Source organism: Leopardus geoffroyi, chromosome C2 (assembly GCF_018350155.1).
Source record: "Leopardus geoffroyi isolate Oge1 chromosome C2, O.geoffroyi_Oge1_pat1.0, whole genome shotgun sequence".
NCBI lineage: Eukaryota > Metazoa > Chordata > Mammalia > Carnivora > Felidae > Leopardus > Leopardus geoffroyi.
In genome coordinates this window covers 105,290,364-105,316,195 of record NC_059333.1, presented here as the reverse complement: position 1 = coordinate 105,316,195, position 25,832 = coordinate 105,290,364, and the positions used below count along the sequence as shown (strand labels likewise).

The 25,832-nt window shown below is 41.8% G+C and overlaps 1 protein-coding gene across 7 annotated transcripts in view; it reads left to right on the top strand.

The window, feature by feature from the left end:
• LOC123611318 (schwannomin-interacting protein 1) overlaps nucleotides 1-23,483 on the top strand; it is a 573,615-nt gene extending 550,132 nt beyond the window's left edge. For all 7 annotated transcript variants that reach the window (XM_045503129.1, XM_045503132.1, XM_045503130.1 and 4 more), the window contains 5 exons: nucleotides 13,973-14,090; nucleotides 15,301-15,498; nucleotides 16,403-16,526; nucleotides 18,963-19,056; nucleotides 22,847-23,483. In XM_045503129.1, the coding sequence (XP_045359085.1) occupies nucleotides 13,973-14,090; nucleotides 15,301-15,498; nucleotides 16,403-16,526; nucleotides 18,963-19,056; nucleotides 22,847-22,898 (586 nt within the window). In that variant the 3' untranslated portion in view covers nucleotides 22,899-23,483. The remainder of the gene's footprint in view (nucleotides 1-13,972; nucleotides 14,091-15,300; nucleotides 15,499-16,402; nucleotides 16,527-18,962; nucleotides 19,057-22,846) is intronic.
• The last annotated feature ends 2,349 nt before the right edge of the window (nucleotides 23,484-25,832 follow it).

The window sequence follows — 25,832 nt, the reverse complement described above, 5'->3', positions numbered from 1 at the left end:
ATATATAGTTACTGAATATTTGTTGAATTAAAGAATGGTGAACTTCCCCTTCGAATGTTCAAATAAAAATGCAACTATTTCATTAGGGGGCATCTACATAAAAGTATGGTCTGTAAGTTGCCACAGAGAACTCTCCAACTTTGTCCTGAGGAGCTTTGAGCCTGGCTGCCAGTATTTTAAGACTCTAGCAGGGGGATGGTTTAAGGTTCAACATGTAGAATGTTACTTAATTCCCTTGATGTCAGTGAAGGGTGCTCCATATGACATGTTAGCTGTGTCTGAGTGTGCCATGTTGCAGAGCTCCTCTGATTCAACCTCGCAAGACAGTAAACTTTCTTATTCTGCCAGGCCACAGGTAGATGGGGCCAACAGAGGGTCTGATAGTCCTTGCAGTTTGTTCAGTTTTTCTTTGTGTGTAGTCCTACCCCGCTCCCCTACCTTCAGGTGGACCTGAGCGTGTCTGGACTCTGCAGTGCAAATAAATCCATGGGCTGCCTCTACCAGCCATCTGTGCAAGCACCCAGCAAATTGAAATGTTAACTCAAGTACCTCTCACCCATCCTCATTTTATCTTCCAACATTTTTTCAAACTCTCTTGTGTGCTATTATCTCCTTTTCCACTTTCTTTGTCTGAGGAGGTTTGTACCTTCTTTCTTCTCTTAATATTATCTTACTAGGATTTCAGAAGAACAAGTTGACAAATGCCCATGTTCAAAATGCCATGTTGAACTAGAAGTATCATGCAGGTTTTCATTATTTCTAATGGCTGAAGTATCTTCTCAAATAAAATCCTGTGCAGAAATCCCGTGTGTAAAACAAAGCCATCTTCCTTTGGTTCTGGATAACCGAAGAAGAGGGTCTGGGATACCCCTGCCCAGAAAATGCCTCCCCTCTTCATTTCCCTTCAGTGCCACTCTGCATGTCCTAGCTCCAGTGCCCCTCACCAAGCCTCCATTTCACTGCCTCTCTCCATCACTCCCTACATGTCCCCAAAGCCCACCTGAAACTCTTCAGGCAGAGCAAGCTTGGAAAAATCACTGAGTCATCTACCCCCGTGGGAGACACAGCTATCTAAACATATATGTACTTCACAGTCACTCATAACAAGCTACACTTGTTGACTTACCATAAGGAATATTATTTATATCCTGGGTTTTTTTTTTTCAGATGTTTTCATCTCCACATTCTGGAATGAGATCATACTCTGTGAGAACACAATGACTTTTTGGATACCCTTTAAGACGATGGCTAATGATGAGACTTAATGTTTCTAAGAAATATCACTTTTTCCCTGTAAATTGGAAATCTGCAAAGACTATCATCCCCTCCTTGTCAGTAGTAATGTAAGAGAAAAGCCTCAGGAAATGTTCAGTTGCAGTTGTATAACCCACCTTCCCCATCCCTGTTTTTCTAACCTATTACAATCCCTGAAATTTTTCATTGAGCTAGAAATACCTCACCTCTTACTTACAAAAGGACTTGAAGGATGTTAGAACTTTCAAGCCCACTAATACAGTGCTCCAAAATGCACCAGAGTACATGTGTTGAATTATTAGCTAATCAGAACCAGGTAAATCTTTTCGACTGGGTGATTCCAAAGAGCTCAGGGCTCCATTTTAAATGAGGCCAAGGGCTTAAAATTAATTGGCCAAAAGCAATACGTTCTGAAGCGCTGAGCCTACTTTTAAGACGAGACCCACCCCAGTTTTGGGACCTTTGGCAAAATAATAGAATTCTGTTTATGTATTTTAAAGAACATGCATTTACCTGTAAGAATTAACTTCATGCACGTTGTGTGGAAAATCATGAAGTAACAGAAGGGTCTTCTGGGAAGGCATGTTTGAGCTGCTCCTGCAAGTGTAAGTCCTTCTCGATTGTCTTTTGCATTTCAGCCCCACTGAATTTTTCTAATTGGTGCTGTCTCCCAGAGCACTTTTTAAAAGAATGACAAGCTGTTAAATGTAGGCTAGGCTTCCAATAATTCCATAAAGACATTTCATGCCTAATACTGCAGCAAAGGAATTTTTTATATTGCTTCATAACTCAAATTATTAAATTTGACTTATACCAAAATGTAGCAAATATAGGAAATGCCATTTTTTTCTTTCGTCAAAATCCACACATAATCAACCTTTTCAAACTGAGACTTTATGACCTTTGTTGTTTTTTCCTATTTGTTTTTGTTTTTTTCAACGTTTATTTATTTTTGGGACAGAGAGAGACAGAGCATGAATGGGCGAGGGGCAGAGAGAGAGGGAGACACAGAATCGGAAACAGGCTCCAGGCTCTGAGCCATCAGCCCAGAGCCTGACGCGGGGCTCGAACTCACGGACCGCGAGATCGTGACCTGGCTGAAGTCGGACGCCTAACCGACTGCGCCACCCAGGCGCCCCTGTTAAAATTTTTTTTTTTCAACGTTTTGTTTTTTCCTATTTGAAAATGTTTCAGCGAAAGCTTTACAAAGGCTTATAGGGAAATGAGGAAAGTGAATTACCAACTATATTTTTGAAATAGGTTTCTAAGAAATATTCAGTGTAGTCATGTTCTTGAAAAAAATATTCCTTTTCTCTTACTACTAGTATTATACTTCGCTATAAAATATTTTTCATTGACCACATTAATCTTGAATCATCATTATATTTTGGATTCTGAGTTTATATAGCTCAGCATTATTAAAGGAATGCAAACTGGCCTGGCTGCTATGAGAACAGAAGACAGAGTGGTCATTAGTAATGGACCTCTAGGAAACCTTTCATTTTTCAGACATACAACCTGATCTGACATTGTAGAGAAAACATGTGCGGCCTCCATTCTCCTTTTCTCAGAGTAACCACAAAATAAACCTCTCTCTTACCTCTTACCCTACCCCAAGATAGGTTTTTTTTTGCATACATATAAATAGAAATACAGCTTAATGTAGTCTTTTTCATCAAGTGTACGATGGGAAGGTGTAGCCAAAATAGGCTATACGCTTCTCTCCGAACATTGTAAATATTATGAAAAACAGAAATTCCCCAGAGAGCTTTTGAGCAGCTGGTTTGAATAATGATTACTGTTTACTCATCTCAACCATTCCAATATCCCCAACTCATTTCTTTCCTGATCTTGTAGGTTTATTGGTGAACGACTAAGACAAGACCAGTAACAGATACCTACCACCTTCTTTTGTGTTTAGTGTGGGGATAGGGGCCGGGAAGGGGGACACCATAGCCCAGGGGGTTGTATCAGCTAGACAGATAACAGTGATCCAGAGAGGCTTGAAAGAAATTGACTCACAGGAGCTTTGAATATGAGGAACTGAGAATCTGTATATATAATCTGCCATGGAATCCCAAATTGAACAAGCATCATTTTCCCAGGAAAGTGAATCATCCCTTTGTCTCTAACAGTAATAATTTTTGTACTATTTCCTGGAAGAAATAAGCAGTGTAGTCATATATACCCAGCATGGGTGAGGTTGTCCTACTTCAACACAGTGGAATTTGCTTTCACTGGCATCTTTCTTGAATAGGTGCATATGGTCACAACCTATTTATAACATGTAGCATATCTTTTCAACTTCATCTCAATCTCGTACATGTGAACTAATAATTTGCTTAGGAAACCCTTCACGTAAGTAATTCCAAGATACACGTCACAGTAAACGGTAGTTTACAAACTATTGCATACAGAAAACCTACCATTTTTTTATGCCCTCCTTCAAGGATTACCTCTACTTTTCTAAAATATCACCCAATTTTAAAAGTGAAGCAAGATGTGAAGTGGGTCTTTTGAGGAGTAATAAGATTAAAATGGCAAAACAAATTTAATTATGTAAGCAATTCTTCTCTTTCACAGACCCGAAAGAAAAGCAAATTGGTATTTGTGAAATTTTCTTTGTCTAATAAATAGCTTCACTTTACAATAATGCCGATGACCCCAGTTTAATTAGGTGCAATTAATTTTGTGCAAGCGAAATTTGACATCTTGCTAGAGGCAGAACCAGCTGTACCCTGCCTTATGAATTTTTTTATTATCACCAATGAGAATTCAATTGTCGGAGCTATTGCGAAAGGGTGGGAGGCAGGGAGGAAAAGTCCACAGGGCTGCATTTTATATTTAAAAATGGCTCCAGTGGACAGCTAAATGTTTAATTAAAAGAGCTTCTAGGAATGATTTTTCATTGGCGCATCATCTTTGACAAGTTATCATGACTTTATTACTTTATTACTGCGGTTTACGCTCCCTTTGGACGGTGCTTGCACACATGTGTCTGGATACACGCAGTTCACATGAAGACCAGACTCCTTTGAGAGTTTACAGAAAATTCGCTGCCACAAGAAAACTCCCACTGACCACAAGTGAGCTGTGTCATCTAGAGGTTTAACACAGTCCTGTTGTCCAGTCTTAAAAAAAAAAATTTCTGTGCCCTTCAGAATGTTCTTTAAATTTTTTTTCATGTCTCTGAAAAGACAGAGGGTGCACACGCCTGAGGGAGGAGCAGAGAGAGAGAATCCCAAGCAGGCTCCGTGCTGTCAGTGCTGAGCCTGATGCAGGGCTCAAACTCATGAACCTGAGATCATGACCTGAGCCAAAATCAAGAGTCAGACGCTTAACTGACTGAGCCACCCAGGTGCCCCTCCTTCAGATTGTTCTCGTTCGGATTATTACGTGTATTAAAAACCCATGGAAGATATTTTGAAAAACCACTGTCAACTGAATGGTGATGCATGCCTCCTTAACACTTAGAATTATTATTTTAGTTATTGAAAGAAGCCTTCTAAACTTATTTGGATATCCACTTTTATCACTTATGTCTTGTACATACAACAAAAAAAGAAAATGTGTAAAATACATTGGTTAAGATAGTCCACTTTCAGAATCCAATTGTTCACTTAACCACTTTCCCTCAGAGTTGTCCGTCTTTGCTTTTCCCCACAACATCACCCTCTGTGCCCTCGGGAGATGCTGTGCATCACCTTTCAAGCCACTGGCCCTTCATCTGCAGGTTTTGATGCTGGAGCTTTCCTGTTCTTATCAGAAGGCACGAATATCTGAACTGCCAGAGCCCACATCTTCATTAGTGGTCCTTAACTGATTTGTTGGCTGAGGGGGCTACAGCTCAGTGAAACAGTCATGCCACGAGCCGCCTGGGTGGCTGAGATCGTGAGACAGCTGACTTTAAAGACGCCAAAATATGAACAACCGTGCTTCATGGAATCAATGAAATTCAGCAGATCTACTGCATTCTTTTAAATGACTGCATATAATTTGAGTGACCCCACATGAAATCATGAAAGAGAATGTCTTCGAGATAAAGCTTACTCTACAACCAAGCCTAAATAAATAGTAGCCCCAACTGTTTTTAAACATGATATAAAAAGTGGTGAAAGCAGTGATTCAGTATTGAAGAGCGTAAAAGAATTTGCTGTGGAGAGTGACTCCAAATCCAGTCATACTCCTCAAACACATGCACAGGCATGACTCTCCAACTGCCATGTCTTTACCCCAGACACAGGAACATGATCACCCAACTCAGGAAGCAGCAAGCAGCTGAAATTCATCAGCAGGTCAGATGGATGCAAGTTTAAACCCCGTCTGGGCCGAGAGGAGTAATTAAACAGTCTGGCTGTAAAAAGACAGACATTTAAATGTATATCAATTACTTCCGAGTCTGTAATCTACTGCAGATTCAAGGGGGGAAGAAGGGGGCCCAGACTGGGCAGGGAAGGGATGTGAACGGTTGAATCAAAGAGTCCATCTCCAGAAACGTTCACTTATAAGAAAATGTTTCTTGCTGCCCTTCAAGAGGATCTCCCGCCCCCAGCCCCCTGCCAAGAACAAAAGCCCGGCCTGACTCATATGTGAGTCATGCTCTGTGCGTAGCCTCCATTTGAGTCAGACACACAACCATCCTCTTCCAGCTGTCAAACATTTAATCCTACTCACCTTTTCTCCAACACACAAGCGCTAATCAGCTCATCCATTCTCTCTCTTTTTCCCTTTTTAATTCCTGCTGAATGCCCACACATGACAACTCAAAGGAGCTCAAAAGAGAACAATTCGATGTCAACTGAATTCCTTCCACCAAAAAATATCTAGGTATATTTCCTGCCATTTATTCTATGCATAATATATCTTCACATTTTTGTTTACAAAATTGAAATCATACTATATGTACTGTTTTGTAGCCTGATTTTTCTTCACAATATATCAGGAACATTTGCCCATGTTCATAACTGTTTTTCTGTCATTATATTTTTACTGGCTGCATAATGGCCATCATATATTTTACTGTAATATACTTAATCTCTTCTTGTTAGATACTGGAATTGTTTCCAGTTTTTTGTTTTGTTCTTGTTTTGCCTTCTTTTTTCATCTTTTTTTTCTTCCATTCATGAACTTACTCTATCCTTCTTAGTGCCCTGGCTTCTGAAAACAGACTCTCACAGAGTAAAATACCAGCTCTGTGACCTTGTGTAGCTTAATCTCTGAGCCTTAGTTTTCTCATGTACAAAATGAGGGTCATAATGCTTACTTTATGTGTATCTGAGGAGTAGAGGTAATATATATGAAGTGCCTTAGCACATAGTAGATGATCCAAAAATGTTAACCCTTCTTATTTCAGAGTGTAAATTGCTTAGAAATCATTTGGCTTTGATTAAAATGTAAGTAGACCACATTTGGCACCTAAGAGAGATGACTGTTTCATTCCATCATTATTCTAGTATCAGAAGAAGCCTCATTCTGGTCTTCGGTTCATGGTTGAAAATATTTCTGGTGAAATGCATTTTTCCAACATGAAGATCCTATAACTCCAAATTGAATTACATCTAAGTGGTCATTAGTGAAGAAACTGGAGGACACTGATGTGAAATTAGAACCAACGGCTGTCTGGGGAATGCAAGTATTTATAGCTCTCAAGAGACTTGGGTTAGGATACAGGGGCTGTGACGCTTCACCAAAGAAAAGCGGGGGACAGCTAGTTCTCCTTTCTATCAGTTAATAAGACTCTGTGGCCATGTGGTGTTGGATGCTTACCAGCCATCATGTGGACATGTACAGATGGAAGGTCCAGATCTAGCCTTAGAAAAGGGAGCAGAAAAAGAGATTATGTACAGGATTAGGAGAAAGAAAAAAACCCAGAGCGGCCCATTTACACTCCAGTCACCTTTGGAGCTGCCAAATGCCTGAGTCCTAGAAGATATGGGGTCAGGATGGGACATAAAGAGACATGATGTCCTCTCTTCTCCCCAGTACTCTGTTTGGCACATAGTTTGAAACTACCGCTTACTTCTCAGGACACATGCCTGCTGGAAGGTAGGCTTTCCCATCTCTCCTGCATTTATTTCCCCCACCCCTGCTTCACCCAGACGTCCTTTCTTCTGTAGTTCCTGCTCGGTCACCCTTCTTGGTTAACACCTTATGTAGTAATGAATGTCCAGGTAGTAAAAGTATTCTTTTCTCATATCTAAGATAGGGAGTGTCTACTGAGTGTTTTTTGAGTTCTTTTCCGATGCTCTATATATGCCACATTTCTGTTTATACATTATGATTTAATGATCCAAGCACTTGGTACCTGTTAAAAGACCAGGTTTTTGTTCATGGCTCAGCTACTAACTATGCATCCACTTAATATAGGGGCCCTTAACTATAAAATGCCTTCAGGGGTCAGCAGGAAACAAATGATTGAAGTAGCCCGGATAAAAGGCAATAGGGAGTAGTGGGGACTATAGAAAACTAGAAACTGTATGCCCTGGCGAAAGCACTAGCCTATTTGTGCCATGGGGTTCGTGGAGATGTTATCACCTGAAATAGATGAATGAATGAATGAACAGTTAAATCTCCCTTTTCTAATATAAAAGTCATTTACAGTACTTTTGTGTGAGTGTGATGGTATATGTTGGACCAGCACTATTCACACCTGTTGTGTAAATATCAATCTTTTTTAAAAGTCCAATAAGTTATCATCCCATGCATTACACACCACTTAGCAAAAGAAATGAACACAATCCTACTAAGGTAAAAGAAAAAATAGCATTTTAGAATAGTGTTTTCACAATAACAAATATTGGGCAGCAGAAGAGGAAGGGGTCAGGGTTTGGGGATGGGAAAAGTCTTTTATTAAGGACTAGCAGCACCTCATTTTAACCCATCTCAGCACATTCTGTAGAGACACCGTCACACCTTGAGGACATCTGGAGCTTACTGAAACCTCAGTTGTTCCCACATCCTTTCTTTATGATAAATCCTTAGAAAAAATGAAATGTGTTTACAGCTACCTTTGGGTAATTACAACCCACATTATCTATTCCTTCCCTTTTAAAAGTTTCATGAAATAGAAAAAGATATATTATAAAAATATGAGTGATTATTCATTATGTATAAAGCCTTTGAATAATGCATCAAAGATCCATTAAAATAAATGGAAATAACATATTTTAATGGCCCAGTAACAAACTAATTGGAGATATTGAGCAACAAATGATAGGGCAGGGCCAGTGGCTCTCACGGCATCTCTGGTTGTGGACAGAAGATGAGCAAGGTGTGTTTGAAATCCACAAGCATATGGGAAGTTCCTCCTCTCTCTGCTTCGTGAGGAAAACCAAACAATTGGCTTAGAATTATATGCAACTGCAGGAGGTAGAAGTCCTTTAAATCCTTTAAATTGCCAGACATACAGACAAGATCTAATAAATCCAAAGCTGAGGTTAAGTGTAGTATGGGGAAAAGGGCCCTGGATTCAAAAACCAGAGGTTTGGCCTGTTGTCTCTTGCTTTGTGACCTTGTACCAGTTATCTGTTGCCACAATGATTATATATAATTAAACAAAAAAAAAAAAAAAAAAAAAAAAAAAAAAAAAAAAAAAACACCATATCAGTGACATACAATGATAAACATTGATTTCCGCTTAGGAGCCTGTAAGTTGGCTGAGCAGTTCTGCTGATCAGAGCTGGGCTCAGATGTACCTGCAGTCATCAGGTGTACCTGGTGAGGTACCTTTGACTGCCCTTGGCTATACTCTCTCTTGCACTGCATATGGGGCTTAGGTGGGGACAACTGCTGATTGAACTCTGTGCTAAGAAGTCACTCATTAGCCAGCAGGCCAGCCTGGACTTGTTCTGAGGGCAGTGGCAGGGTGCCCTGAAGGGAAGACTTGGAACTGGAACACTGGCACTTCCTATGCATCCTGCTGGCAAGACACAACAGGAGGCCAGCCCAGGGGTGGGGAAATAGACCTCATCTTTTGACAGGAGAAGCTGCAAAGTCACATTACAGAGGCGGCAGGTGCAGAGAGGGGAAGAATTGGGACCATTTTAATAAATCAGGTGGTCAAGGTGTGGGGAACTTACTTGATGTCTCTGAGTAACTGTTACCTTGCCTGTTACCCACAGGTGGTTGCACAGGCCCAAAAAGAGTATAAGGAAACATCATTTTAAACTCCAATTCATTGCAACAGTTCAAGTGAAGTTAACTAAGGGATGATGTAGGGGGTAAAAACCAAAGAATCTTAAATACTTCTGTGTAGACACTGCTGATCTAAGCTGGTGCTGGGAGGTTGCTATTTCAGAAACACTGGGGCACCCAAGTGGCTCAATCACTTAAGCGTCTGACTTCAGCTCAGGTCATGATCTCATGGTTTGTGGGTTCAAGCCCCGTGTCCGGCTCTGCACTGACAGTGCTGAGCCTGGTTGGGATTCTCTCTCTCTCCCTCTCTCTCTGCCCCTCCCTGACTTGCACTTTCTCTCTGTCTCAAAATAAAGAAAGAAACTTTAAAATCAGAAACAGCAAGTAATTCTGGGATTCACAACTAGCCTCAGAACAGCCCAGACCCAGTCACCTCAAACCAAGGCCCAGGACCAAGGCCAGATTCACAGTGGCTACCACACAACTTCAAGTCACGGCAGACTTTAGGATCATCAATCACATCGTTTCTCTCAGGGAATAAACTGGTCTTGTCCTTGTATTTTGAAAAAAAGTATTCTCTTTATACCAGATTATATTATCACTTGGCTACGTGCTCTTAGTAGTTAAAAACTTTTCACCTCTGCCATCCTGTCATTGTTGTGCATATTTTAAGAATATCCCCAGCAATGGTAGTTGGAAGTCAGCACAAATGTTTTACAAGAAACAGTCTTCCTCACCCTAAAAGCCAAGGAGACGTTGGTGCTGAACATCCTGTCGCCTGTATGCCTTCCTGATACTGGCCAGTAGGCACTGTCGCTAAGAAAGCCACTTCCACTCACACGGAGATGCCCAGAAGACACATTTCGTCTTTGTGTCTTCATATTCTGAGCATTCTCCATCCAGAACACCCTCTTTCCAGATCCCAGGGCTCCCTGTCAGTAACTGGGCTGCAGTGTGGTTTTTTCCCTGGCTCATGGTGCATAAGGAGAAGAGTTTTCCAGGAAAACCAGGACACAGACCTTTCAGATCTCCTATCGACAGGCAAGGCAGATGTCAAGCAGCCTTTTGCATGCAACGCTCTAGTAAATGCCACTCGAAACATCAAGCAACCTTGAACTGGATACCTTAAATTATATCGCTAATTAAATGATGATGATCTTGTTTTGTTTTCACCTCTGACTGTGCCTGAGAGATCCAAGCAAGCAAATTCGCTCCCTGGCAGCTTGGATTTTGCAAGACTGGGTAGTCTGGTTGTAAGTGAGGCCAGATGCACTGCAGGGTGAGGGACAGAGGCCAGGGACTCTGGCTTGCAGGGATGAGCCTAGAGCAGCCATGCTTCCTGGGGCGGGGGGGGGGGGGGGGGGAAGGGGCCCAGAACAGGGGTTATCATTTCTTGACACTGTGACACAGAGGCCTTTGAGAGCGCCAGGGGCCCCACTCACCCCCAGCCAGGCTGCTGCTTGAGATCAGTGATGGAGTTTCCCCGAAGCCGCCTTCATCTTAAAACCTGCTTAAAGGCTAAAGGCAAACAAATCCTTCTTGAAACCTGAGTCCATTTTAAGATGTCTTTACTAAAATCCCCTCTGAACCATTAGCTGATATGTCATATAATTTCCTTTTCCTGAGAGTAACATTCTTGGTGATTACCGCTATAAGGAATTATAAGTCTCACCCCATAAGAAGCTCTGTTCAGTTTCCCACGGTGATAATGTGGTACTAAGGCGATTTTCTGAATTTCTACCTGAGGTGTTTTTTCATTTCATTCTGACTTAGTAGTCAGAATCTTCCCCCCCCCCCCTTTTTTTTTTTCCTTTGACTTTCCTGAGTTAGATATGCTTTATGGTTTGGTTGATTTAAATTTGAGTTGATCCTAAGCACACAGGTCAAATGGGGGCAGGACAACAGAATTTACAGTCAGACCTTTTTCAGAATGAAAATATATATCCCTGGATATTTTAAACCTTATTTGGTAATGGTATCGTGGGTTATATTATATTTTTATAATTTGGGTCTCCAGTGACAGACACTTCTTTTCAAGACTTTAGCTATCCAGTAAATAGAAAATGCAACATAATCCTAGATTCAAATTAGGTTTCATTTAAAATGTCTTTTTTATTTTAAAATATGCTTTTAATGTGTTTTTTTCATTTGCAGTTTTACTTCCCACTATTTTCCAATCCATATATCTGGAGGTTTATGTTAGAAATGGGTTGATTGGAGGGGTGGTTGACAAACTACAGATAATTAATTTTAAAACTTAATTTATATGGGATCGAAGGGTAATGTGAACATACTAGATTTCTCCAGGGACAAAAAAATTCCAAAGGAAGAAAATTAAAAGGAGATAAATTCCAGCTCAGTAAAAGTCCAAGCTGCCTAACAGTTAAAGACAACTTGAGGACACTCTTTCAGAGGTATTCAAGGTCAGGCAAGGTATTCGAGTAAGTGACTTTAGAGGTCCCTTTACCAAGTTGCATCACCTTTAAAATTCTGTATTCTTTTGTCCGGGCTTTCAGAAAGTGGAAAAGGAGGCTAATGAATATGTACAGAGGACCTGCCCTGTGCCTCACTCTGAGCTGTTTTCATTTTTCTTACAAATCACTGAATTATTCACCCCATTTTACTGATGAGGAAACTGAGGTTCACAGAAGTTAAGTAAGGGGAAAGAAGTGAGGATTCAGAACCTAAGTCTGACCGGCTCCAAGCTCCCTGCACTGATCATAGCAGAACCTGTGCCTTCTGCCTCCAGCAAGGGCCTGGGTTTTTGTTTTTTTGTTTTTTTTTTAATTTTTTTTTTTTCAACGTTTATTTATTTTTGGGACAGAGAGACAGAGCATGAACGGGAGAGGGGCAGAGAGAGAGGGAGACACAGAATTGGAAACAGGCTCCAGGCTCTGAGCCATCAGCCCAGAGCCCGACGCGGGGCTCGAACTCCCGGACCGCGAGATCGTGACCTGGCTGAAGTCGGCCGCTTAACCGACTGCGCCACCCAGGCGCCCCAGGGGCTGGCTTTTTAAGGCAGGCGGGGAACAGAGCCAGCCTGCTGAGGGGAAGGCTGCCTTTCCTTCCTGGACCTGCAGTAATTACAGAAGGTACCAATAGGTGGCAGTGCATACATATAACAATGACGGTGCCTGTGTTAAATCAGTAGATTTTCTCTTTCTGGATTCTGTGTCATTTTCAAAGAATCACTTGATATGAGTCATCTGAGCAATTTATACAAAGCATCCCTACCCAATGGAATAAAAAAAGATACTAATATCAACGACCAGATGAGTTGCTCTTTACATTTCTCCCTGTGATAGTAATAATGCCAGAGCAATTCAGTGCTGGCTTCCTAAACCTGGCTTAGACGGTCTCCTTATGATCCCTTGCTGCCTAGGAGGCTCCTTCGTCTTTTCTAAGCTTACGCACAGACTGGGACTAACAGGGAATGCTTGGAAAATTACTTCTTTAGGGGCACCTGAGTGGCTCAGTCAGTTAAGCATCCGACTTGGGTCAGGTCATGATCTCACGGTTCGTGGGTTCCAGCCCCACATCAGGCTCTATGCTGACAGCTCAGAGCCTGGAGCCTGCTTCAGATTCTGTGTCTCCCTCTCTCTCTGCCCCTCCCCTGCTCACACTCTGTCTCTCTCAAAAATAAATAAAGCATTTGGAAAAAAAGAAAAATTGCTTCTTTAAAGACTCTTTATAGGAGAACAGTATTGAAACGTGTCCAGTTTCAAAAGAAAGGACAGTGAGTTGAATCCACTGTCTGCCCTTGCGTGTAGCAGACGCACAGCCGGTGACCCTCTGTGGCTACATCTCCAGCAACATCACTCATGGAGCTACAGGATTCACCACAAACATAATGAGCTCCTGAAAAGTCTCCACTTCTGAGGCTCTGTGTACGCGAGGCAGCCTGCTGTGTTACAAGACTGTGCCTTTCTGACTGGGTTTGGGGTTTCCTTAAGTTTCTCTGGCACGAACCTGTGGTATATGTTTTTTTAATGACATAAATGGGCTCCCTTGGCTGGCTTTTGGCAATTTGCTTTAAGCATAGTTTTCCTTCAGACAATCCTAGTCTGTGTATCTGGGGAAAAAAAAGGAGTCTTTCTTCAGGGAGCTGTGGCCCTGGCAAGCCGGCTCTGGTGAGTTTCTTTGAATTGTCCCCATCGGACAGGACACTAGATGACACCAGGCAGCTTTACTCTCCTGAGGACCCCATTCATCTTTATCTGCAGGAATGTAAACTCGGTGACTTGACACATTGCATTTTGCACAACTGTGTTTGGTATGGTGCTAGGTGCTACTATATGTGGATTTAAATTCTTTCACTTAACATGAAATTGGTATGAAAAAAATAATATAATATTAGCAAAAGTTATCACTTTATCATTTATCAAGTTCTCAACTCAGTAAGTTATCATTATTCTCCTTCAGTAAAAGTTACCATTTGTAAGTTGGGAGTAATATTGGTCACTCACTTCTCTGTGCGAAGAACACAATGAAACTGCTTTCTGTTAATGAAACCAGACGGCTCTGATGAGGGCCACCTGATAACAAACAGCTGGGTAGAATGAGTGTCCTGTTTGCTTCTGCCCAGCCTGCAGAGTGGGATGAACCTGCAGATATGCTTTGTCAACGACAGCGGCAGTGATAAGGACAGCGACGCTGATGACAGTAAGACTGAAACCAGCTTGGACACCCCCTTGTCTCCCATGGTGAGTCCAATACCACCAGAGCTGTGCGTGTGTGCTTTCCTGGACATTTAGCTTCTTTTTTTGTTGTTAGTCAGGAAAAAAACATGGCAGAGGTTCAAAAAGAAATGTCTCTTGCCATTTCTCGACATAGCATGCTCCTAAAATTTGACAGTGATTGAAAAATCACAAGGGTGATACAATAAGGAGACCTAAGCGCTTGTTAAAGTTAGCAACCACTTTCATATTAAACCATGAGAGAAATCACATGTGCCCTAATAATTTGTGCTAGATACCAATGCTTCCCCATCGGGCTTAGAAGTATTAAGCACAGACCAGCGGTAGGACACGTTTTAAAAGGCAGGGTGGGGATCCAGGTGAGGATGAGAAGGCCAGCACCCAGGGACGTTGCTCTGAGAAACCAGCAAGATAATGTGTGTGAAGCATTCCTTACTACTCATTCCTTGCACACATATTCCAAAAGGTGGCTTAGTGATCCCGGGACTGTATTGCTGGAATTCCTTCCTCTCTGTGAAGTCTCTATCACTTTTCTTACCAAAGACCTGCCAACAGGAAACCGTGTTGGTCCATGAGCGCAGTGCAACGTCAACTTCAATGGATACCTGACATCCCATCCAGAGAACACTCTAGAGAATAACACACTCACTGCCTTAGCTCTGGGTTACTTTTCTGTGTCTGATCACTTCAGCAAAGTTTTGAGACCAAGAGCCAAAGAAACGTCTCAAGTTTGTCATAAATAGATTCTCCCTGTTGTCATGTTACTCTGCTAAAATCAGAGCCTATTCGTGGCACTGAAGAAATAAACCATCTTTTTTTTTTTAATTTTTTTTTAACGTTTATTTATTTTTGAGACAGAGAGAGACAGAGCATGAACGGGGGAGGGTCAGAGAGAGAGGGAGACACAGAATCTGAAACAGGCTCCAGGCTCTGAGCAGTCAGCACAGAGCCCGACGCGGGGCTTGAACTCACGAACCGCGAGATCATGACCTGAGCCGAAGTCGGATGCTTAACCGACTGAGCCACCCAAGGCACCCCAAAAATAAACCATCTTTAACGTTACTTGAGATTGGTACAGACCAAATCAAGTGGCGAGTCGCATCGGTGACGGGGACCCTCAGTCACTCGAGAGGGATCAGGGAACACTGTAAGCCCATCTCCAAAGATGGTACCTGAAAGCTCAGAAAGCTCAGGGCTGCTCTTTTTCCCTTCACAGAGCAAACAGAGTTCTTCCTATTCCGATAGAGACACTACTGAAGAGGAATCCGAATCCCTGGATGACATGGATTTCCTCACAAGGCAAAAGAAATTGCAAGCTGAAGCCAAAATGGCCCTAGCCATGGCCAAACCAATGGCCAAAATGCAAGTAGAAGTGGAAAAACAGAACAGGAAAAAGTCTCCCGTCGCTGATCTCGTAAGTAGCGAACACTGAAACGCCAGCAAGTGTTTGGTGGCTGTAAACGGTTGACGCCGTCCCAGTTCTTTCCCAGAGTTATGCAAACTTGGGTTTCTACAAGGCAGTTTGTAAAAAGTACTGTCATTGAGAAATATTTGAGTTCGTTTCTTTTTCCTTCCTACTGTATCGCTGAAAGATACATAGCAACAGATTACACAAAAGTAAACTTTGTTCTTGATTTATATCTACTGTATTTCTTAGGAGCAATATTAGCTGTCATGGGCATATGTTAATGCCATTAAGGCAATCCATTTAGAACCTATTGGTTCTGATGTGGCAGAACTCGCTGTTGTTTGGCTGTCATTCCCACCTTTCAGCGAAGACAGGATTGCATAGTGGATAAGAGCCCTGAGCTTGGGAGTCCAGCCCTGCCATTGACCTGCTGTGGGGCTCTGGGCAAGTTACATAAGCCTCAGTTTTGTCATCTGTAAAATGGGGATAACAACGCCTGTGTCAGAGCATGACTGGGGAGTTCCGTGAACAAAGCGTTCAAAGACACAGCACAGTGCTCATAACACGGTACCAGTTGATGAATAACTGATATTATTAATTTTATCCGTGTCATTCATATTCCTTGAGCTCCCTAGTCCTTCATTTGTGGATATGATAATCGATTCAGGGTTGTCACAGCCTGTGTTCTAGACCAATCAGAAAGCTTTTGATTAGAGTAGTGTAGCATTTTGGTGCCATAGTGTCGTAGACAGTGTGGTGCGAGTGTGGGGGGCCCTCGCACGGGAAAAGTCAGCCTGGGAAGGCTCTGGAGCCCAGAACCTAAACTGAAGTGGGCGGGTGAGAGTGTGGTTTGCATTCCGTGTACCTGCTGCTCTGTTCACACCTCCGTTTCTTCCCTTTGTACCTTCAGCTGCCACATATGCCTCATATAAGTGAATGCCTGATGAAAAGGAGTTTAAAGCCCACTGACCTACGGGACATGACTCTTGGGCAGCTACAAGTGATAGTCAATGATCTCCATTCCCAGATTGAAAGTAAGTGTATGGTGTGCTTGGAAATGGGGGGTCAGATGTGAAATCTCGTGGGATAGTACGACCTCCTTGATTCACTTCCTTTGTTTGTTTCATCGGGTTCCTCCTGTGTGCTGCAAGAGAAGGAAGAGAATCACAAGGCTCTGTTTTTGGTTTTTTACTGTAAAGGGTCAGAAACTTGAAGAACTTTTCAAGGTTCATAGAGGTGATAGGGCCTTTCTATTCATCTCAGATCCCCAGCGCCTGGCACAATGCCTGGTGTGTATGTGGCTCACAGCATCTGTTCCTGGAATATAATTTCGTAGTTATACATCATTGATTAGGCACTTATTCCCTCAACATAACTTGTACATACATTCATGTTAGGTCTTCAAATCAAATTCAGCTTATTTTGTGGGACTCGAGGTGGGGGAAATATGTACGACCTGTATGTGAAAATTACAGGACGGCAAATTATGGGCCTTCTTTCCTCCAGAATAAAGAAGGGCCTGTGACAGAAGTGTGCCAAGTAGGTGGTAAATGAGAGGTGCTCACCTGAGGTGGCTGCTTGTGCAGAGCACAAATGAGCCCGATGAGAGAGAGAACACAAAACATGCTTGCGTGGGCAGTGTGGTTAGTCCAACTGAACCATGTGCCCTCCAGCCTCTGGAATGTGTGATTCTAGAAAATCCTGTGGACTTACAGATTAAAAACCACCTAAGAGACATTCCAACCAAATGCATTCAAACAAACGAACTGTAAAACATTTAAGACCAACGGAGGAATTTGTACACTGATGGAATGTTTTATTAAAGATGCACTTGTTTGTTACATATGCTGAAGGTATTGTGGTTATGCTAACTAAAAAAGAAAAAAAGAACTCTGTTTAGAGATACACACTGAAACATTTACAGATGAAATAATATGCTGTCTGAAATTTGCTTTCAGCCAATCTGGTAGGAGAAGGGGAGGTTGAAGAGTCAAGATTGGCCATGAGTTGGTGATTTGGGGAGCTGGTTGGATGCATGGGACATGAAAATTCATTAAATCAGTCTCTTTGTATCAATTCAAAAATTTCCATGGTAAAAAGTTAAAACCATCCTATGGGGGAAAAAATTTCCATGCACTACGTGGGCCCTCTACTGAGAGCTAGTATAAAAAGCTATCCTAGTGGAATTTTTTTTTTAAATATAAAAAAAAAAAAGCTTCCCTAACAACGTACTGAAAAAGATATGGACGTATTCAGAGTTAAGCTAATATGGTCAGTGTTGTTTTAAAATCAAGAGAAAGGGTTTAACATTCTAATTAGGAAAGCGTAGATTCACAGGTTTTTTTAAAAATTCTACTACATTGTAATTTCAGTTGAGACTAAATTACTCGGACTATTATTCTTTCAAGGATGTGAAAGGCCTTCTGATATTTTACCACTGAAATATCTTCCTTAGACTTCTAAATACTAAAATTGTCATCTAGCTCTTTTCAGTAGTAGATGAATTTAGACCTCTTTATATAATTTTTTTTCTCCCTTTTTTTAAACTGGAAACTAGTCTGAACTAAAGGCAGATCAATGCATCGTTTGAAGTCAGGATCTCTAAAAGCATTTCCAAGGAGGACCTGGCTGAATACTGAATACCTCCTTCCTTTCTTTTGTTTCTGGGCCCAGAGCTTTGCTGCTAAATGAATGTTATCTCCCATGCGTCTGGACCTAAAAGCTTCGATCTAAGGGGGAAAACAATAAGACAGCCCCTTCTGCTTGTTCATATTTTTCAGAAGCAGAAGCCAGATTAACCCGGTGCACAGGTTTCAGGAGGATTAGAAATGTATCTGTTCATCTGTGTTTTATTTCCAGTATAAATCCTAAGGAATATTTTCCTTGGTCCTCATCCAGAGATTTCAAGTTATTTCTTCGGGTCTTAACAAATCAAGCTTTCCAGTGTCTGTAGCTACAACTTAGATATGACTTAGAACAGCCTGCACAGAGGGGTGTTCCTTCTGCGGGCCGTAGGAAGCCTTGGAGCATGCATGGGTCACCTTCTCTAGCTGCGCGTCTGATGTAGCACTTTGGGTGCGCTGGGTCCCTCCAACTCTCGGGTGGTGGGAGTGTCCTCAGGATGGAAGGTGGAAAACTTAACATGCCCCAGACATTTGTGTTCACGTTTCTTCAAAGGAAAATCCTGCTTTTTCCAGCAAGCTATTTTCCTAGCAGCTAACGATTTCTTTTCCCACTTTAACGTGAACGTAAATGGAAATACTTCATACTTCACTGCTTTTCTTCCAACACTTCTGTAATTATGCAAGCTAGTGATGTCTGCAGACTGATGACTTCTCCTGGGCTTATGAAAAGCTAACATAAGAATTCTAAATTTTAGCAAAAGTAACTTGTATAATGGTCTGTAGAGCTGCACATACAGACTTTGATGCAGTTTTATCCATTTTTAAATGCTCTTTCCTTTGCTCCAGGCTTGAATGAGGAGTTGGTCCAGCTGCTGCTCATCCGAGATGAGCTGCACACAGAGCAAGACGCCATGCTGGTGGACATCGAAGACTTGACCAGGTCAGTGACGCCTCCCCCTTCCCAAAGAAGGAAAGAAGCCCAGGATGGCCTAACGTTGAAGAATTGGGGCGAGAGCGAGCCCCAGAGAATTTCTTCCCCTTACTTCCATGAGTAACTCACCTAGTCTCTGCCGATGTCAGCTGCTTAGCTGAGGGGAAGTGGCCAAAACTCCTTCCCAAATGCATTGCTTTTTCACCCTCCCTTTGTGATGGGTTGTCAGTGCAGTAGAACTTCCTACACCACCTCCCCCAAATCAGGTCAGCATTTCTGGCCCAGGAGGACTTTTTCCTGAAGGACTGTCCCCTTGGGGAGTTAGCCCTGAGCTGTTCCCTGCTGGCAGGTGATAGGTGCCACAGAGCGGCATTTGCTGTTATGTGACCCAGCTCTTGATCACATCTGCCATGTCCAGAAGGCAAGAACACTGGCACCTTTCCACAGCACCAGGGCCACCAGATTGCTCTCACCATGGGAAACCCCAGCACTTGAGTTTCTAGCTGGGCCTGGCTCCAAGCACCTCTCTATAAAGAGGTAAAGAATGTTTCCTCTCCTGCGGGATACGGAAACTAGGCTAATGCCAGTCCAGATCTTGCATTTCTTGGTAGTTTTCTTTGTAGAAAAGCCTATCACCACAAGTATATAAAGTACATGAAATACTGTATTTCCTACGATCTCATGTTTGCCTTGGTGCCTTTCCTGAGACAGTACGTATGAAGTCTTTAAACCAAGAGGTAATAATTACTCTTAATCCCAGAAATGGTATTCAGAGAGTAGAAGGCTCCCCAGGGAGAAGAAGAACACTGCTTGTCTCAATAACATAAGGAATTAACCACATGATCCAGAACCATCCAAGAGAAGCTTGAAAACATATGTAGTGAAAATGTGCTTAGCACCTACCACAGGACCTCTTCTCAATGTGTAGCATGGAGTAAAATATTTTTCTATAGTTGGTGTTTTAAAATAGTTTTGGAAAATACAAACCAAAAAATTTTTTTAAAAAGCAAAAAAAAAAATAGTTTTGGTAGCAAAATAAATGCTAAAGAACTATGTTTAGGCTTTTCTTTTTCTTTCTTTCTTTCTTTCTTTCTTTCTTTCTTTCTTTCTTTCTTTCTTTCTTTCTTTTTAAAGACCTATGGGCAATACTCTGTTGTATGCTTTGGATATTCTATTGCCTCGCCCCCCCCCCAAAAAAACTAAAAAGCCGAAGGCCTCATACTCCTCAGCGTATTTACTTGTATCTAAACTATCACAACAACACTCACATAATATTATTGCCACCTACAGAGGTATTCAGCACTCCTCCAACAACTGTAAGACAAATCCCTTTTTGTTAGCCTAAGAAATTTGTAAATAGGTATGAAGATTATGGGAAATCATTCATGAAATATAAGATCAAAACCTAAATCTTCAAAAAAAAAATATGTACATTCTTTTGTAAATTCTGTGACTTGCCTGTGACAGCAGAGACCTTTCCTCTACTCCCCAAAGCATGTTGCTTTCCTCATTGCAGGGAAGACACTGAGAGACTCTGCCTTTCTCTCAAATGTTAAGCTAGTACTTAGGTTTACAGTGTGTTTTTTAAATACCTTTCAGATGGTGTGACCATGGGAAACAGGGCAGGCAGAACCAAGGGGTGGAAAGGAGAGGAGTTACTAATTTAAAGGCGTTAGAGGAACCCTTTAAAGTGGAGCAGGTGGGGAGAAGTTCCTATGTCCGTTCCTGGCTACACAATATAACTTTGCTTGTGAGGGGATCTGAGGATACTTAAACATACCTAAAGGTAGCAATGTCAGAATTTTGCAGCCTGATCCCAGAAGGCCGAGAGTATCGGCTGGGAAGTTCTAATCACCTGTTCCCTTTACCTGTCCAGTAGATAATGAGACGTTCTTCCATTCCCGGTGTCAGTTTAGATCAGTGGTTCTCAATTTCAGCTGCACATTGGAATCACCTGGGGAGCTTTATAAACCATTGGTGCCTGGGTCCCACCTCTAGAGATTCTTATTTAATGATTCTGTGGGGTGGCCTGGGCGTTAGGATTTTTCAAAGCTCTCTGGCTTTTCTGAAGCTATTTCCTGTTCTTTCCTTCTCTCTCAGAAAAACACACATGTGCATGCACGGATACACACAGATACATATTTTAAAACTGCTGTAGGAACTATAATCTTTTTAAAAATTTGTTTTAGTGAGAGAGCGTGCGCAAGTGGGGTAAAGGGGCAGAGAGAGAGAGAGAGAGAGAGAGAGAGAATCCCAAGCAGGCTTCACACTCAGAACAGGGCCCAATGCGGGGCTTGATCCCACGACCCTGGGATCATGACCTGAGCTGAAAGCAAGAGTCAGACACTCAACCAACTGAGCCACCCAGGTGCCCCTAGAAACTATAATTTAATTAGCCACAGTGGAATCTTAGCTCAATGGGCATGAAAATATTTCTGAGCTGAATTTAAATGAGACCCATAAGCCACTTGATAAAAATGATCAAGGCTGTTTTATACACATAAACAGGGCCATGAGATGGTCTGCTACAGGGCATTGTGTTTTAGGAATAAAGGGCTGATATCTTTTCCCCAAGTTACTTTATTGTTAAATGAATATCACCAATTATTTGCGGGCTGTTGAATATGGCAAGGACACTGTTGTCACTTCCCTATTTCTGAAAGTATTTGTGGTTTGTCCCTATACCATAGATCGGAGACATTCTGCACAAAACCAGTGAGTTAAACTTGACGTCATTGACTACCCAAGTCTAGGCAGCACACAAAAACTGCCCCTAAACCTTTGATTACAGCTGGAAACCACAGCATTAGAGACTTTCTCTTGCCAAATTTATAAATTCCTAGAATTGTCCTTCAAAACATTTGTCTTTTGCAGACGTCAAACCCTACCACTCTCTGGGAAAACGTTTAATTAGTAGCCATTCAAGTGATGTAAGCAGCTTGGCCGTTTTTCCCCCTCTGTCTCCACTGGCCAGCTGCTGGGTTGGCTGAATTTGGGGCTTATAGGCAATAATAGGGCTTGATGAATAAGAAGACTCACCCCACCCTACTTTTACCCTCACTGCCATGATCATGCCCTTTGGATTAATTGGGGGGAGGGCGGCAGGGAGGGAAGTATGCAAACATGGAAAATCTTGGCATCTGCAAAGACCTACAGTTTGTTAGGAAGACGTTAGCTTTTGTAAGAGTGACACTGCATCATTGGCTTCAGATTTCTGTCAGTAGCCTTTTTAATGCTTATATTTGTGTCTGTGTGCATGTGTTCAAATAAAGTAGTCATGTAGTTACCTTCTACCATGACACCTTTTTTTGACTTTTGGCTTAGAATTAATTATTTTCTCTCTGCTATCTTCGGCTTTGCTATCCGTTGCTTTTTTGTCTCTCTCCACTGGAATATATGTTCCACGAAAACAAAGACCTCATTGTCTACTCACCAAATCCACAGCACCAGGAACAGTGCCTGGCACATAGAAACATATCAAACATTTGTTGGATGAATTTCCCCAGATACTTAACTCTTTTTTTTTTTTTTTTTTAAACACAGTGCTTTTTCTTCTCAAAAGTTGTGACAGCTACCATTCTCAGGGTAATCTAGTAACTTATTAAATAAAAAGATTCTTACTTAGAATATAAAAATTAAAGAGGACAAATCCATTTGAATTAAGCTCTGTTTCTTAATTCTCTTGATTTCATTACGAGTAACTCCGAACCTCAGTTTGCGGGATTGTTTTAGCTACAGATCAGAAAGCAGTTTGGATCTCTCTTCTTAGCACTAAATAATTGTATGATTAATTTTACAGACATGCCGAAAGTCAGCAGAAGCACATGGCAGAGAAAATGCCCGCGAAGTGAAAGAAGCCATCCGACCAGAGGACAAGCTAGAATTTATTTTGCTTCTGTGGTTGTAAAAATGCTGTTACTAAAGGTGGCGCAGAAACAAACAAAATATCAGTGTTAGTCATTGATAATGTCTGAAGCTTAATGTCCAGTGATTGGCCTTTGCTTCCTAATTTATTTTAATTTTTTTACTGTGCCACTAAATATCAGGCATTTTAATAAAATATTGTTACAGAAAATGTACAGTACTGACACCATCACTAGTCATGGTTAATCAAAGAGGGTAGTTTTAACTTTATTTTTATTTGTTTCGAGATTTTAAGTTGGAGCAGTATTTTACCATTGACTACTTTCATTCTTCACTGTAGTTTTAAAGAACTGTAAATGACGGTGCTATACAAGTCAAAAAATACATGCCTGCCTCGTAGTGAAGTCATAGCTGTCCGTACTATGTATATTTTAATCAGTTTTCAACATTTTGTGAATGTTGACTACCTGAAGTTCATTTTTAGATGTGCTATTCACATTCTGTTGGATTCAGAGGGTTCCTTGAAAGTTTTATGTATAAATATGTAAAATAAAAATGAAAACTTTGTTTCATATGATATGTCTTCTTGCTCACTAGCAAGCCCTATATAGTTCTCACCTCTTCACACCTCCTCAGCCAAGTTCCCCACCATGAAGATTTGGTCAGTGAGAAGAGAAAGTGCTGCAGGGGAAAGCAATGCAGAGAATCGCCGGGGAGATTGTGAAGGGTGTGTGAGTGTGTGTGTGTGTGTGTGTGAGAGAGAGAGAGAGAGAGAGAGAGAGACTGAGTAGGTGAGCAAGTGTGTGTGTGTGTGTGAGAGAGAGAGAGAGAGACTATGTGAGCAAGTGTGTGTGTGTGATCCAAAGAAGACAACCTCAGCAGTGTTAGAGCTAGCACCTCGGTCAGTGCTCAGTTCCCCATCTGGAACATTAGCATGTTACTATTAGCTCCTGGTGTTGCGAGAGCTTAGTACCACCAAAGTTTGCCACAGGAACAAGTGATGCTTGCATTTAGTCTTTTCCCAAGCCCAGTTGTTGCCATTTTTTCAGATTTTAACCACTTCTGTTTGGTCTCGTGAAGAAAAATGCCAAGTCTACAGTAGATTCCAGATTGTTCACCAATAAGTAGAGCCTCAAAATTGATTTAATCAATTTAGCTAATGGCCATGCAGGTATTTGAGAATCATAAACTATAAGCAGAGATGTGCAATCAACATTCCAGAACCACCCACAGACCACCTGGTTTCATTATTGCGTTATTGATGTAATCAGAAGGTAGAAGTTTCCTTGGGTGCCTGGGTAGCTCAGTTAAGTGTCCAACTCCTGGTTGCAGCTCAGGTCATGATCTCATGGTTTGTGAGATGGGGCCCTCTGTTGGGCTGTGCACTATAAGCACACAACCTGCTTGGGATTCTCTCTCTCCCTCTCTCTCTGCCCCTCCCTACTCGTATGCTCTTGCTTGCTCACTCACTCTCTCAAAATAAGTAAACATGAAAAAAAATTTTTAGGTTTTATTTTATTTAGTTTCAGGTGCAGAATTTAGTGATTCATCACTTACATATATGAAGATAGAAGTTTAGACACCTGTCTACATTTTCCTTTCTTAAAAATATCCAGATAGATACTTTAAGTAATGAAGAGTTGCCAATTTTCAGTCTTCTATTTAGCAAAATAGGTAATCAAAAATTGTAACACCAAGTCATTTTTTATGGGCCTCAATCAAGTTTTCATTTAGAATGGAAAAACAAGGCAGCCTGTAAATATATTTTGGCCTTTGTGAGTTGGCTCTTGAGAAGGATCTAGGTTGCTCACCACTGAGTGAAGGGTGGGGCCCGAGAGAGGTCCTCTCTGAGCCTCAAAGTCCTACACCAGCTGCCAGTGATCTCCCAGAGTGACTTCAGCCCTGAGAACAGGCTCAGCTTCTGGACCTTTGCTGCTTCAGCTGGGTGAGAATATTGGTCAGTAAACCAATGAGTCTCACCATTAACTGCTCAGTGGAATCGCCTGGGGACCTGTAGAAACTGCTAGGCCTAGGTCCCAGCCCCATAGATAACTGATTTAATTGGTTGGGGTGTGGCCTGAACGTCCCAATTTTTTAGAGGTCTCTTGGTGATGCTCATATTGAGAAGCACTACTTTAGACGTTCTTTTTTAGCTATGTTTTAACCATTTTTTCAATAGCGGCTTTTGTCAGGGTGCCTGGGTGGCTCAGTCGGTTGAGTGTCCGACTTCAGCTCAGATCACGATCTCACGGTTTGTGAGTTTGAGCCCTGCATCGGGCTTAGTGCTGACAGCTCAGAGCCTGGAGCCTGCTTTAGATTCTGTGTCTTCCTCTCTCTGGCTCTCTGTTTCTCTCAAAAATAAATAAACATTAAAAAATTAATATCTAGGTTCTTGTCTAATTAAAACATATTTCTATTAATTTGAAACTTCTGGAGAGAGCCAACCTAGGAAGAATGCTATAAAGAAATGCCTGTCCCCAAGCAACAGTGGTAGAATGCCCCAAACCTCCCGTGTCAGCCATGGCCTGAAGTCTCGACCCTAAAGCTCAGCCCAGCAAAAGAAACTATCCTAGTTTTTTAAATCTTTGCCAGAATTGCCAGTTGCATCAAAAATTTAGAATTGAGTTTTTCTTTGTCTTGAACAATGCCATCTCTGGATGGAAATGTGGTCTGGAGAAACCAATGGCCTCTAAACTCTTCAGTTGTATGAAGCCCGTAACCCTAACTGAAGAGCCCCTAACGTGAGAAGGAAAGGAGTGAGATTACACGCACAAGGGCGTCTGAAAACACCTCCAGGGTCAAAGCCAGCTAAAAGTAGAGCAGTTCTTCCCACCACCCTGAGACCCTCAAAGAAGATTATACTCCGTGTACTTCTCTGTCCCCATGTAGATGTCACCAAGTGACTCATCTCCAAGGGGATT